Below are 14,307 nucleotides of genomic sequence, written 5' to 3'. Positions count from 1 at the left end.
CATACTTAAAATAAAAGAATATATATAACAGTCCCCAACTCGCTGTACTCGAATCCTGCTCCTCAAAGACAAACCCTTCAACAGTCTTCATGCTATTACCTCTTCTTTCTGGAAGTTACTTTCATATTTCTAAACAATTTGATTATATTGTTATTTCCTTACTGGTCAGTTTTAGATATGCACTTCTGCCTACTCTTCCACCTCCCCTTCTCATTCTCCCCAAAAGCTTTATAATGATTTTTAGTAAAGAAATGATCATTATTTACATCATTATGTCTGCAGAGCCGAGTAATATACCATTTTATATTCTTTTTATGTGGCTTTTTGTTTGTCCTCGGGTTTCTACTGCCCCATTTAGTTTTCATGCCTGATTTGCTATCTTTAATGCGTTCATCTTTTCCAGCGATTCCAGTATATCTACTCTTTCTCAATCTCATTTTTCCTAGACTTTCCTCTTGGAGTCTTACATCCTTTTGTCTCAGTCTGGACCACAATTTTCATCCTGGGTCATCCCTTTGCTGCTTTCCTGGTCGAATCCACTGCTTCTTGGATTCCATGTCTTCTTTATTAATTCTTGTTTTGCTGCAGCACAGCCTCCAAGCGATTATCTAAGCAAGAGCATAAAGGGTAGGAGGATTAACTGTTCCCCAAAGTGGCTTTAACCATACTTGACTTTCGTTCCCCTTGTTTTCAGTCCGGTATCTTCTTCCCACTGCCGGCTGTACCTGAATCCCAAGCCTGTCTGGGATTTGGGGACTTTTGAGTTCTCATTAGGCCATGGCTTCCTGACCCTTGAGAAAGCACTTACCACTCCTCCATTACTTCTCATTTCCACAAAGTGTCTTTATACCTTTTTAAAAATTCCTTTAGTGTCACTTTAGTGGGGTCTTGGGAGGGGAAAGAAATGCACATGATCAATCTATCATCTGTAACAACAGCCTGTGACTTCTCTTTAATCAGATGCTGCTGACCAAAGCATTAAAGTGCGGATAAGCCTGATATCAGCTCTTGGAGAAAAAGCAGTGAGTATTCTGGACAGTGCATCCCTGACTTTTCAGCGTGCTCCCTTAAATAGAACACAATAAGCCCGTTCCAGAAAGGTCTAAATGATGAGAGGCCACATGGTTCTCTGAAGAACTACAAGTCCCAGATTCTGGTCTTCTGCTCTTTCTTTCCCCCACTAACACACTCCTTCTTGGATTGGCCATGTCTACTTATTCCTTGTTACCTTGAAGGTGTTAAGAAGAATGAGAAAACATCCAATCTTTTTTTTTTTTTTTTTAGTTTCAGGTGTACAGAACAATGCAATAGTTATCCTTTTCACCCTCACAAAGTGACAACCTCTCTTCCCCCATCCAAAACATCCAATCTTAAATAACAAATACCCACCCTTTTAATTCACTCTTATCACCATTACTTATATTCAAGGAAGAGAACATGGTAGTATTTTGAGAGATGGTTTGTTTTTAGAAGTAGTGTAGGGAGCTTTACTTTGTTTTCTTTAGTCAATTTATAGCCTGGAAATTTGTTAAAAATGCAGAATCTTAGGTCCCAGCCCTGGCCCTGCTTAATCAGAATCTGCATGTGAACAAGCCTGCAGGTCATGTATATACACAGCAAAGACTGTCATGCTCTGCTTCAGAACACTGCCTCTCAAACCCGGTTGCACATTGGAGTCACATGAGATGCTTTACAAATATTGGGTTATCGGAAAAGTCACGATGTATTTTTTTCTGTTTTTCATTGCAAAAATGCGTCATGACTTTTCCGACAACCCAATATTAATGCTTGAGTCCCATTCCCAGAGATTCTGACTTAATTGCTCTGGGGTGTGGCATCAAGAGTTGGGCATCTGAGTTTGAAACACTCCCCAGGTGATTTTAATTACAGCCAAGTTTGAGAACCACTGATGCAGAGATTCATTTTGGAATAACAAAATGTTTTACAGAAAATCATATTACTCACACCTTCATGTGAATTATGTTAATCAGCTCATGCTTTCTCCTAAACACCTGTTTCGGGCTATCCAGTCTGAAGAAGTAGTGGCTTTGGCTGGGAAAGAGGAAAAGGTTGTCCCAGGCAGATGGGGATCAAAGGCCTGTGTGGGGACATAGCACCATGAAGGCTTTGCAGGATTGGAGGACAGCCTGGGCCTATTGGATAAAACAGTCCCAGGTGCTGTAGTAAATTGTTACTTGCACTGGAGAGATCCAAAGATTGTATGTCTATCCCCTTACTTTCCTCGGAAGTTAAGTATTGTCCAAGGCTCCACAGCACTCGTGGTGTCATTTCATAGATAAGTAAGACATCTGAATATACAATAAATAATGTAGTAGGAGTAAAAAATCAACATGTAAGAAAGAAATAATAAAAATGGCCGTAAGTCACTTCGCAATTTTCTTAATCATTGAGTGTCTGGGATTATTGCTCTTTCTGTCATATTTTTATTAGCTTTCCCTTGGCCTAATAAATTTTAATCACTTCAAAGTATCCAGCAGATTGGGTTCCCTGTCAATTATCTTTTTTGTTTTGACATTTGTCCCATGCAGTGAGGAATTGGTAAATACTCTTCAGAGGGCTTGATGGTGTAACATTCTGAGGCCGATGTACTGAGTAAAAGGCTCCTTTGATGAGACCAGAACTATATTTCTAGCACACCTGCTACACCTCAGAGCCAGAATGTCTGTCCAGTTCAAGCCATGTCATTGCCAAGTCCAACTGGATCTTTTGAGAACTCAACCTTTATTTATTTATTTAACATAGAAATAGTAACCAGCATATTATTAGTAGTAATATTAATAATATTATTACTATTAGAGCAACTTTTTCTCAAAGCTGAGTGATATCAAGCTGAAGTTAATATAGCAATTTCTTTGAGAAATCTTGTAATTGTTTTTTTTAAAGGACCACTGCTTTATTTTATTTATTAGTTCTATGTATTTTTTCACCTTCAATTTCACCAGTCTTTTCCATTGGTTGGCTTTGTTTAATTTTTTTTTATTGTTAGTTTCAGGTGTACAGAACAATGCAATAGTTACCCTTTTCACCCTTCACACAGACACAACCCCCCTCCCCCATCTACTGCCCTCCCACCCCCGATATCATGGTTATCTATTACAATTCCATTGACTCCATTCCTGCATTCTACTCTACATCCTGTGACTATATATGTATATATAATTATAGTGGACATACATTATTATTGAACATCAGCTTCAGAAATACAGTGCGGTGGTCAGGCCTCTACACTATGAAGTGGTCTCCCTAACAAGACATGAGTCCATCTGGCCCCTAAAAAATATTTACAACATTATTGATTATATTCCCCAGACTGTCTTGTCTATCCCTGAGGCCATATTATAGTTACCAATTTGTATTGTCTCATCCCTTCCCCTTCTCCTTCATCCCCACCCCTCCCAAATAGCAACCCTCAGTTCTTCCTCTGTGTCTCTGAGACTATTTCTGTTTACATTTCTCATTTATTCAGTTTTTTAGATTCCACGTATAAGTGAGTCATATGGTATTTGTCTTTCTCTGACTGACTTATTTCACTTAGCATAATGTTCTCTAGTTCCATCCATATTGTTGCAAATGGTACGATTTCCTTCTTCTTTATAGCTGAGTAATACTCCATTGTGTATGTACCATAGTTTCTTAATCCAGTCGTCTACCGATGGGCATTTCAGTTGTTTCCAAGTCTTAGCTATTGTGAATAGTGGCACAATGGTGCAATGGAAAAACCTTCTATGCTCATGGAGAGGAAAAATTAATATAGTTAAAATGTCCATATTGCCTAAAGCAATATATAGATTCAATGCAATTCTTATCAAACTACCTAGGGCATTTTTCACAGAAATAGAAAATATAATCCTGAAATTTATAGGGAACCAAAAAAGACTCTGAATAGCCATGGCAACCCTGAGAAATAAGAATAAAGTCAGGGGGATCACGCTTCCAGACATTAGAACGTACTACAAGGCTACAGTAATCAAAACAGCATGGTACTGGCATAAAAGCAGGCACATAGATCAATGGAACAGAATAGAGAGCCCAGAACTAAATCCAGGCATATACGGGTGGTTAGTCTATGACAAGGGAAGCAAGAATTTACATTGGGGTAAAGATAGTCTATTTAATAAATGGTGCTGGGAAAAGTGGACTGACACACGCAAAAAAATGAAACTGGACCACCTCCTTACGCCATATACAAGAACAAATTCAAAATGGATTAAAGACTTAAATGTAAGACCTGAAACCATAAAACTCTTAGAAGTAATTGTTTTTCCTAAAAGGGAAAGGACAGATGCAAACGTTGTGCCATCCATTGATCTCTACTGCCAGCTACTGGACGAAAGAGTGAATGCTTTTTTTTCTCGCTAGTTTTTCTTTGACTATGCAAATACATAAGCCATTTGTTTAGCAGTGGAAAACAAGAACAAACAAATTACCTTGTTGTTTACAGAGTTATTTTTTCCATTGAACCTCAAATTTCTTTATCTTTTACACTTATACATATCTGAGAACTTACTATAAAAATAGTAAAAACTCTGCATATTTGTCTAGAGTATATGGACATTTTAACCAAAATCCATGACTTTCATGACTCCCCTCTATAAACACCCTGCCCTCAGGGTGTTAATTTCAGCTTACATCAAGCAAAAGTAAAAGAATCAGTGAACCCAGTGGTTTTTAAAGCATGGTTGCCTGACTAACAGCGCACCAACTGGGAGCTTGTTAGATATGCACATTCTTGTGTCACATCCTAGACCTGAATTAGAAGCTCTGAGGGTGGGACCCAGTATTCATTGGTTTAACCAGGCCTCCAGGTGATACTTACTATACACTCAAGTTGGAGGTCACTGACTTAATGAATAGCAGGAATCTTTGGAATATTAGAAAATTTAAAAATAATGATTGTGGACTATAATAAAACTTGTCGGTTTGCATGTATCTTATGATCCCTACTGAGCGTGTTTTTCTTTTGAATTTGCAGTATGAATGGAATGATAATGAAATGTACTTGTTCCAGGCATCTGTTGCATATGCCATGAGAGAGTATTTTTTAAAAGTCAAAAACCAGACAGTTCATTTTGGGTGAGTTGATTTGCTGTGCTCTCAAGTTATTTCAACCAGAACTTTCCTTATTTTTGGGGCTGAGAAGATATTATGCTTAAATTTTTATTCAAGTGAAATGAAGAAAAACGTTTTAATAGCTTTTAATTTTTTTTGATAGCCTAGGATTTGGGTCACTCTATTTAGAAATGATTGTGACTTATTTGGCTTGCAGACTGTTCTTATTAAATGCACTGTCCTCTCCCTTTCCACTCTCTCCCCTCCTCTCTACTGTTGTCCTTTTCACTTCCCTCCCCCAAATTCTCTCATGCACCCTCAGCACTGACAGAAAAAGGCAGAAAACTTTGTCTTCATTAGGCTTGTATTCTAATATACATGTTTTGTTTGTGCATGTGTTACAATCTACAAACTAAGATAAGTGAAATGTAGTACAACAAGACGCTTATAAGTGCGAGGGAGAAAAATACAATAGGAAAGGGGCTGGGGAGTGCTGGTGCATGTATGTGTACAGAGTTCAATTTTAGCTAAAACGGTCAGAAAGGGCCTCAGTAATATTTGAGCAAATATTTGAAGCGAGCGAGCGAGAGAGAGAGAGAGAGAGAGAGAGAGAGAGAGCGAGAGAGAGAGCGCCAGTAATGCAGACAAGGGGGGGGAGGAGGGGAATGTTTCAGTCGGGGAAAATAGCAGCTGGAAAGATCTTGAGAAATGAATATCCTCCAACAGTAAGGAGGCCAGTGTGGCTGGATCAGAGAGCTAATAGAAAGTAAGTAGGAGGTACTGTGGTCATGGTGGTACTGGGGCATGGGCGGGAAGAGGCAAAGAAAGTTCACGTGGGTCTCAAGCCATTCCAAGGACTTTGGCTTTTATTCTGAGTGAGAAGGGCTTTGAGCTACATGATCTGCCTTAGGTTTTGCTAGGATCGCTCTGGCAGCTATGAGAGCACAGTCTTGTCACATTGTGCTGTGAACCCCGCTCTTTCCCCTCACCTGTGGGTGTAACATGACAGCTTTGTTGGGTGGGGTAGTGTTGGAGGGTGTAAACTCACCACTTTTTTCCATGTTACTAAGCCACTGCTGCCTACCATTGTTTATCCCAATGCTGGGTCACCAATGGTTTCTTGCTGATTCTTCTGGTGTTTTCAGTGTGATATTTTTCTATCATTGAAAAAAATATGGTTGTTATGTGGTGGTAGAAGAAATATTGCCAAGACTTGCTATCACAACTTATGGAGTTGAGTTCATGTGCTTTGGGCGGTGTTACGCTTTTAGACAATTACACCCTTCAGTGGTTGCCCTGCCCCATATCTCTCTACTTAACCCTGTGATCCTCCCTAACCTGCTTTTCACCAGCAGAAGTCTTCATTCTCTTTATTGTGTCCTTTCTTTACAAAGGAAGATGTTTCTTTTGTGTGTCCACAGGGAGGAGGACGTGCGGGTGAGTGATAGGAAGCCAAGAGTCTCCTTCAACTTCTTTGTGACTTCACCTAATCACGTGTCTGATATCATTCCTAGAACGGAAGTTGAAGCGGCCATCAGGTGATATTTTACTTTCAAACTACGTAAGGCTGAGGGGTTAACAACGGCAACAGTAACAATAACTAGTAATAAGTGTGCTCTTGCTGTGTGCCAGGCACCGGTCTGAGTCATGTACATGTTTTATCTCATCGTAACCACTTGTGTTTTAATTCCTGGAGGATCTCATAGCAAGGGGATTGTCTTGATTTGGGTTCCTCCAGATGCAGGCCCTTAGACAAGCATTTGAGTGTAAGTATTGGGTTGTCAGAAAAGTCATGATGTAGTTTTACTCTGTTTTCTGTTGCAAAAATGCATCATGACCTTTCCGACAACCCAATAGTTTATTTGGGAGGCGATGTCAAGAAGCACTGACAGAGAAGTGTGGACAGGAGACAGAGAACGGAAGGAAGATAAGACCTGAGTGTTACGGGGCACGTTGCCACCATGGGCAACTGGAGCTCAATGCTGCTGGCGATTCCCGGGAGGACCGTGTAGAACGTGCAGAGCTGGCGTGTTGATTCACCACCTGCCATCAGTCTTTGGCTGAGAGCTGCTTACAGGTGACATGACTCCCCCGGCATTTCTGGCACACGGGCAGGGCAGACTTTTGTGGCCCAAGAATGCCCTCAGGCAGAGGCAGCAGCTGCTGGCTGAAGAAAGTCTGGCCAGCACTCATGGAAAATGTTTAAGTGCCGAAGGGACATGGGCAGGGATTGACGGCCATCATTTGCTATGGGGACTTGGATGGAGGATTCATTTAACTAACCCAAGTGTGAAACAAAGGAGGCAAGAACAGGCTTCCTAGACGTCACGTAGCCTCCACATTAGGAGAGGGACGTGCTGCACACAGTGAGTGTTTAGAAGGAACAACTTGTCCATTTGCCTCAGCTGTTTTCCAAAACAGCAAAAGTGAAGAATGGGTAGATGTAGTTGGTTCCCCTTGTGTTAAAAAGCTGAGGATACCCACTTCGGCAGGGAAGTTCACTAGGTGGCCCCCTTGAGCTGCTGTTCATCTTTGGAAGCAGAGCTAAGATGCGCTGGGCAGTGTGTGTGCCTAGAAAATCTGACTTAGTTGGGGTGTCCAACCCAGCCATGCCCAGAGACTCACTGACTGCCTCCAAATAACTTCTCTCTGTTTTGGGGGAAAGTGCCAGCTGAGATCATCATGAAAGAGCTCAGCCTTCCTGCACACTGCAGGAGACCTTGAACTTCCTGTTTCCAGAATGACCTGAGACACTTGCAGGCTGAGATTGCCAAGGGTTACATAACTAAATCTGCTTTGACCTCTCTCCCTCCCTGGGTGGTCTCTGACCTCTTGACCTGCACTGTACCCAAGGGTGGGAGGATGGGATGCTAGACACTGGTTTTCGATCCAGAATATTCCCCATTTCACTATTCTTTGTTTTGTTTTAAAAATAGTCTCCATTCTTTTTTTCTCTATAAAATTCGGCTTTGTCCCATCCCAGGGCTGGAGAAATTGGCAAAAGCCCCTTCCTGTGTTCATCCCCAGTGCTGCCTCCACATGTGAACACCTTTTAGTTGGAAAATACAGCTGGGGTAGGACCCGGTTCGTTGGTAGAAGAGGTGTACCCATTGTCCTTTTCCATTATTTCATATAAAGACATTGTAGACATACTCTGACAGAAGGGAGGTTCTTCCCAAATATGCTAACTTAGCCTTTGCAACGCAATAGTCACGAATGAACAAGTGCCAGCCATTTGCATGTTTCTACACTTGCAACCAACTTTCCAGTGAAGCTGTTGCCAAACCTAATCCAGGTTGCAAGATATGAAAGGAGCATAATTGTCAAAACTCATATCTTGCATTGGACCTGGTGATCTATTTGGATTTCATTGTTACGTAAGGAGTACATTCTGAGGATAAGCCTTATCAGACCCTTTCAGGAACAATGATATAAGGATTAGTAAACAATCACACGCCATTTTGTTTTGTCGAAGTGTCCTTTTGGCCTAAATGTTTCACTTTTGGGAATAGGATGTCTCGGAGCCGTATCAATGATGCTTTCCGCCTGGATGACAACAGCTTGGAGTTTCTGGGTATTCAGCCGACACTGGGACCCCCTTACCAGCCACCCGTCACCATATGGCTGATTGTTTTCGGGGTTGTGATGGGAGTGGTAGTGGTTGCTATTGGCCTGCTCATCTTCACCGGGATCAGAGACCGAAGGAAGTAAGTGATCTTTCCTAGACTTAGCTCTCCTAAAACAGAAAGGTTTAGGGAAAACTAACGGGGAAGTTTGCAGTGAGTGGCAGGTTGTACAGAACAATGACCAGATTTCCTCAGCACTTCCCCTTCTAGCCCTCCCACACAATAGGTGTCCAACCTGGGTTTGCCGGCATGCCCGCCCTGGAAAACTCCACCCTGGCCACAGCATCATTGCCCTACTGCCAAGAGGCACTGCAGACTCGGCAGTGGGCAGGCTCAGAGGGTTATTTTTACTGATGCGTCCTCCCAGCTCTAGGCATGAACCTAGAGACTGGGTTGGTGATGTGTTTGAACTGTAAAATCATTGAAGAGTGAGCTCTGAGATTTGCTTCAGACCACTACTCTTTAATCACCTTCATTCCTTCTTGGGTACCCCAGGCTCCCTATCATCCTCTTAGTTCATGGGTCAGCCACCCTCTAATTTGTTCTTGAGTTGAAGATCCAAGTTCACTCAGGATTTAAATCAGTAGAGGCCTGGTTTATAATCTTGCTCTGCCACTAGATATTTTTTTCCTGATCTTGAGAAATCATTTACTTTCGTTGGGCTTATGTAATTGAGGTTGATAATGTGTTATAGCACTGAAGAAAACTTTATGCACACACTTCAGGTTGTTTAAACATGTTCTTGGTGGAGTTTTTACATGTACTAGTTTATTTTGCTCAATTTTCTTCACTATAGAGATTTTTAGTTCCCCAAAGTAGCTTCATTTTTAAAATTAGGCATTGAATAGAATACATGCATTTGGTTAAAAATTTAAAAACACAAAAGGATACATAGAGTCTCCCTGTCATTCTTTGCTTCCAACTTCCCTTCCCAAATCCCACCAAAGTTATCAGTTTCGGGGAGACCTGTTGAATCAGAACCTTAATTTCAGTAAGCCCCCCACCCTAGGTGTTTCATATGCACATAACAGTATGAGAAGCACTCTTCTACAATACATACTAAAAATTTGCACATGAGATACTATTCCAAAGTTAGTTCATGAAATTATTTGGGGATATCGCCATCATGCCACACACTATGTTAACAGAAGGTACACAGAAAAATAGATCCAGCTACCCTGCTCAATATTTTCATACGTTAATGTTCTCAGCAAACCTATGATGTAAACCTGTAATTATCTTCATATATATGTAAAACTGAGATTCAGGGAGGCCAAGTAACTTTCTCACGTTTACACAGCTAATGCGTAACATTGGGATATACGCCCAGATTCCAAAGCGGCTTGTTGTACTACTTGTCCTACCCTGATCTTTATACTTCGGAGGTTGCTAGTTTAGCAGGGGAGCTCTTCCAAATGAGGCGATTGGCTAAATGATGACTGAGTTCTTAAAGATAATAATAATGGTTCCTACTTACCGAGGATTATATGCCAGGTACTGTGAGTGCTCTGCCAGCATTATTTCATTGATTCCACATAACGGCCATCATTTTCTGAATAGGCAAATTGAGGCCCAGAAGCCCCCTCTCTCTTACTCCAGAGCTCATACCCTAACCAGTCTCTGACTGCTCTGCCAGCCATCTCCACAATCACAGGGCTAAAGAAGCGAACCCAATGCACTGCAGGTGTTTATAGTCCATGACGAGGGGACTGATAGGCAAATGAATACACCGGTGATTATGCTGAGATGTAAAAGAGGCCCAGTGGAGTCCCAGGGAGGCCTCGTCATGCTAACATCACTATATTAAGGTGACTTCACTTTATTTAACAGGAAAGATCAAGAAAGAAATGAAGAAAATCCTTATCCTTCTGTGGATTTGAGTAAAGGAGAAAACAATCCAGGATTCCAAAATGGTGACGATGTTCAGACTTCGTTTTAGAAAAAGCTATTTTATTTCCTCTTGAGGTGATTTCATTGTATGTAAATGTTAATTTCATAGTCCAGAAAATATGAGATTATAAAGATGTTATTCAATATCAGAACCATGGCTCTGCTCAGCAAAGCGACCCCGAGGAGACGTGTCTGAGGACAGGGCCTCTTTATGGCGTTGCTTTTAGTATTTATTTCTGCCTCAACATTTGATTTCTCTTCTGTTTCCTAAAAGCGATGTTTATCTTTGAGAATAATAGAGAAAGTGTGTCTTTAGCCTCCCGGGGCTGTTCATGGGTAATGGGAGTGGAAAGGTCTGTTGTGTTGCTGGAGCTGAAAAAAAAGAAGCACTTGCCGGAGTAAGTGTAGGAGTCTTCTGTGGAATCTGGTTGGATGGCTTGTAAGGACAGTGCACATGAACTGATGGCACTACAGGGGTTGGGAATGATGCACACTGTTCACTTTATTTTAATTCCAGTGTAAAGGATGACACGCTTTCTTCACATTAACGTAATCTAAGTACTATACTGATTTGCTCAGTGGTGATTGGACTACACCATGCCTTCCTCAGGGTGACAAGTCTCAAGAGAGAAGAGCCAGGAGAGTGTCTGAAGATGTTGCCCTCTCACTTCCAAGCTACTTGATCATCATCTCCCTGAGGAGATTCAAGTAGCCCCCAGGGCCTTCATGACCCTCCGACCCAGCACACCTGGTAGAAATTTGCTTCCCTTGTTCTCTAACTGTGGAGCGAATGAAAATCCCAACTGAATATCACCCTTTGAAGTGGGCACCCAGTCTCTTAAATCTTTTGAATTCACCCACGATGTCTGAGTTGTGCTGAGCACAAAGCAGACACTCAATAAACACTAGATTTGCACACTCTGGTGGTGTCATGGCTACTTATGTGCTGGGGCTTCTGTAGATTGTCTGCTTTTCACTTCTAGGGGCTAAGTTGTCCTCTGACTGCCTGGGACCCTTGACCACCCGGTGTCTTAGAATGTATGCCAATCTCTTAAATTGCTTTTTTTGGACAAAGCAATTGTAAAATGAGCCTGAAAACAGTTGTGTTAAGACGATATCCACCCTCAGGTAAGGAACCAAATCTGACACTGCTTTGACATATTTCGGAGCCCCCAGACCCATTCTAGCACAGCATCCACGACATACCTGAAGACTCACTTGAAATAGGTTAAATAGATCAAAATACCCAAACTCTACCTATAACTCACTCTATGTGGTGACCGGCATCATGTTAGATAACTTTGTTCTGAATACATTCTATAGAGATAATGGTGATGGTGGATCAGTTAGCCCAGTCAGGGGACGATGAACGTTTTCATCGCTTCCAAGAGAGTGTAGGCAGGCCCCTGGTTTAAAACAACAAGAAATGCCAGATGCCACCACTAAACACAGTAAAACAGCATTTTAAAACTTATCATGCATGTTTTAAATAGTGTGACTATTGTTCCTTTACCTGCCCAGCCCCAGCATCACTGGACTTATTTTCTGATAAACGTCTACTAGTATCTTAAAATCTTGCTTGACTTGATTTTTGGGGCCAGGTTTCTAAGCCAAGCTTTGGTCTCTTTATAATAGACAATTCTGTAGTGTTCGAATTTTTCCCATGAGCCTGTATTCCTTTAGTTATAAAGAGGATTGTTAGAAGATCAAATACATAAAATTAAGAAGAAAGGAAATCGACCTTCGGTGGGGGGTGGGACCAACAAGACCTAGCTTGGGCTTGGGAAACCTTTCCCTGGGGGGCTCACAGCCTGTGCTCTAGTTCCTGGTGGACAGGATTGGGGAGCGCAGCAAAGGCTGCCACCCCCACATGACCGTGGCCAACTGAGGAGGCGGGGCTGTGTTAATTGCTCCTCCCCCTCCCCCCAGGAAAGAACCTGGCACACAGTACATGCTAAATGAATGCTCACTGAATGTATAAATGCCCTAGTGGTTATTTCTAAAGTTCCATTTATTATGCATTGAGATGTGTGTGCCTCTGTAAAAAATAGAAGGCTATTACCATAAGTCAATTCTGTTGAAAAGAAAGGAATCATTATTTAAATGTCAAGAAACAAATAACTAAGAGGGCTCATTTGAAATAGCTGGGGGGTGAGGGGGTGAGTGGGGTGAGAAAGAGTATGAATGTCTCTTAAGGGAGATTGTTAACTTCCAGCGGTAAAGTAGGAGCAGGGCTTAATTAGGGTGCCTTGCTTTCATTGCAGTAGTGCCCTCCACATAACCCCGCTCTTTCCCTTCTTGACATTATGGAAATGACAGTGAAGGACTCCAAAAGAGATGAAAGCCTATGGGTTCGGCAGCAGGCCACCAAGGAGGGCATTCCCAGGAAGATTTGTAAAGTGAAAGTGCCTTCTAATAACAGCCACGAGTAGCTAAACACCTACTTCCCTACCTTTGTGTCAGGATAGAAGCCTGAAAAAGAAACGTCAGTTATCAAACTGGCCAGAAGCCCGAGTCCCAAACTCGGATTTTAAAATGACTAGAAAGCAACAATTTAGTCAATTCCAGATATAAAGTCATGGTCACACTTGAGTCGAGATTGATGATGGTTAAGGGTGAGAAAAAAGGCACCAAGTTATACCTTAGCATCATTTAAAATGTGCTCTATGTGAAACATAGTTAATACATTATGGAATAACATTTATCTTTAGTTTTTTATTGATGTATATGATGACATAAAGAGTCACTCTTCTAATCTGGATATCAGGTGAGAATTGTGTCATTTAGATTGATTATGGATCACCTAACGTCGCCCACTGCATAAGGAGGTCCCCTAGGGCAGTTCAGACTGACTGCACTGGAACATCGGGGTGCCTGTTAAAAATACACATTCTCAGGCTGCACTCAGACCTGCTCTACCAGAGTCTCTGGGGTAGTTCCTAAGGATTTGTTTTAATAACCCTCCATTTGAGTTTCATGCGCGCATGCTAAAGATTGAGGACATTGAAACATGAAGGCAAATGTCCACATTTCTGTACTTGTTAATAGCATTTTTAATTATCATGAGAGTGACAATATAAAGAAAAGAACAAATATCCAACAAGTAATTTTTCAATTCTGTTCAATCTTTACACATGGTACATACACTCTCTCTACTGCAATCAGAAAATGTGCTTCTGCTATAGGCTGGGAAGTGTAATATTAAGAACAGCATAAACTAAATCACTAATTTGACCTGCATTCCAAGGAAATCTTTTGTTTGCTACCTTGTTCATTTCTAGATAATATAACAGATACACAGCACACAGAATACCATTAAGAAGAACTAGCTAGATTGCACTGTCTGTGCCTTGTTACTTTCCTTAGAAAGAATGAAGATGTTGGCCATTTATATTCATTCTCATCCGATCTCCTCAGTTCTTCTTCAAGGCTTGTCCTTTTCCTGAAGTGGTTCCATGGAAGATAAGAGTTGCTGAAATGTGGGACGCTTTTCTGGAAGCTAAACAAAGGAAAAACCCAATGGTTTAGTTTATGAACATTGAGGTTAAAAATAAAATATATAAAATATTTATACCTCAATCCTAAAGCTAGCAACTTTTAAAACACTACAAACATTTCCACTAAAGAGAAAACAATTACAGCCCTAAGAATTGAAAAGAAAAAGTATCTTTATTTGCATAAGATATGATTGTATACCTGGAAAAGCTAAATGAATCCATGA

At 41.3% G+C, this 14,307-nt stretch overlaps 2 protein-coding genes across 5 annotated transcripts in view; one reads left to right on the top strand and one right to left on the bottom strand.

Moving 5' to 3' along the window:
- The window catches only part of ACE2 (angiotensin converting enzyme 2), a 42,063-nt gene extending 30,567 nt beyond the window's left edge, over positions 1-11,496 (top strand). For 2 of the 3 annotated variants that reach the window (XM_019667391.1, XM_019667398.1), the window contains 5 exons: positions 961-1,022; positions 4,994-5,094; positions 6,492-6,608; positions 8,583-8,777; positions 10,527-11,496. In XM_019667391.1, the coding sequence (XP_019522936.1) occupies positions 961-1,022; positions 4,994-5,094; positions 6,492-6,608; positions 8,583-8,777; positions 10,527-10,635 (584 nt within the window). In that variant the 3' untranslated portion in view covers positions 10,636-11,496. The remainder of the gene's footprint in view (positions 1-960; positions 1,023-4,993; positions 5,095-6,491; positions 6,609-8,582; positions 8,778-10,526) is intronic. The other variant, XM_019667409.1, reaches the window with a different exon arrangement.
- A 2,133-nt stretch (positions 11,497-13,629) lies between these two features.
- Positions 13,630-14,307, bottom strand: part of BMX (BMX non-receptor tyrosine kinase) — a 44,422-nt gene continuing 43,744 nt past the window's right edge. For both annotated transcript variants that reach the window (XM_019665869.1, XM_019665874.1), the window contains one exon: positions 13,630-14,085. In XM_019665869.1, coding sequence (XP_019521414.1) covers positions 14,011-14,085 — 75 coding nt within the window. In that variant the 3' untranslated portion in view covers positions 13,630-14,010. The remainder of the gene's footprint in view (positions 14,086-14,307) is intronic.

This window comes from Hipposideros armiger, unplaced genomic scaffold (genome assembly GCF_001890085.2).
Source record: "Hipposideros armiger isolate ML-2016 unplaced genomic scaffold, ASM189008v1 scaffold_13, whole genome shotgun sequence".
Taxonomy (NCBI): domain Eukaryota; kingdom Metazoa; phylum Chordata; class Mammalia; order Chiroptera; family Hipposideridae; genus Hipposideros; species Hipposideros armiger.
Note: the sequence above shows the minus strand (reverse complement) of the source record. Positions and strands in the feature narration are given on the sequence as shown.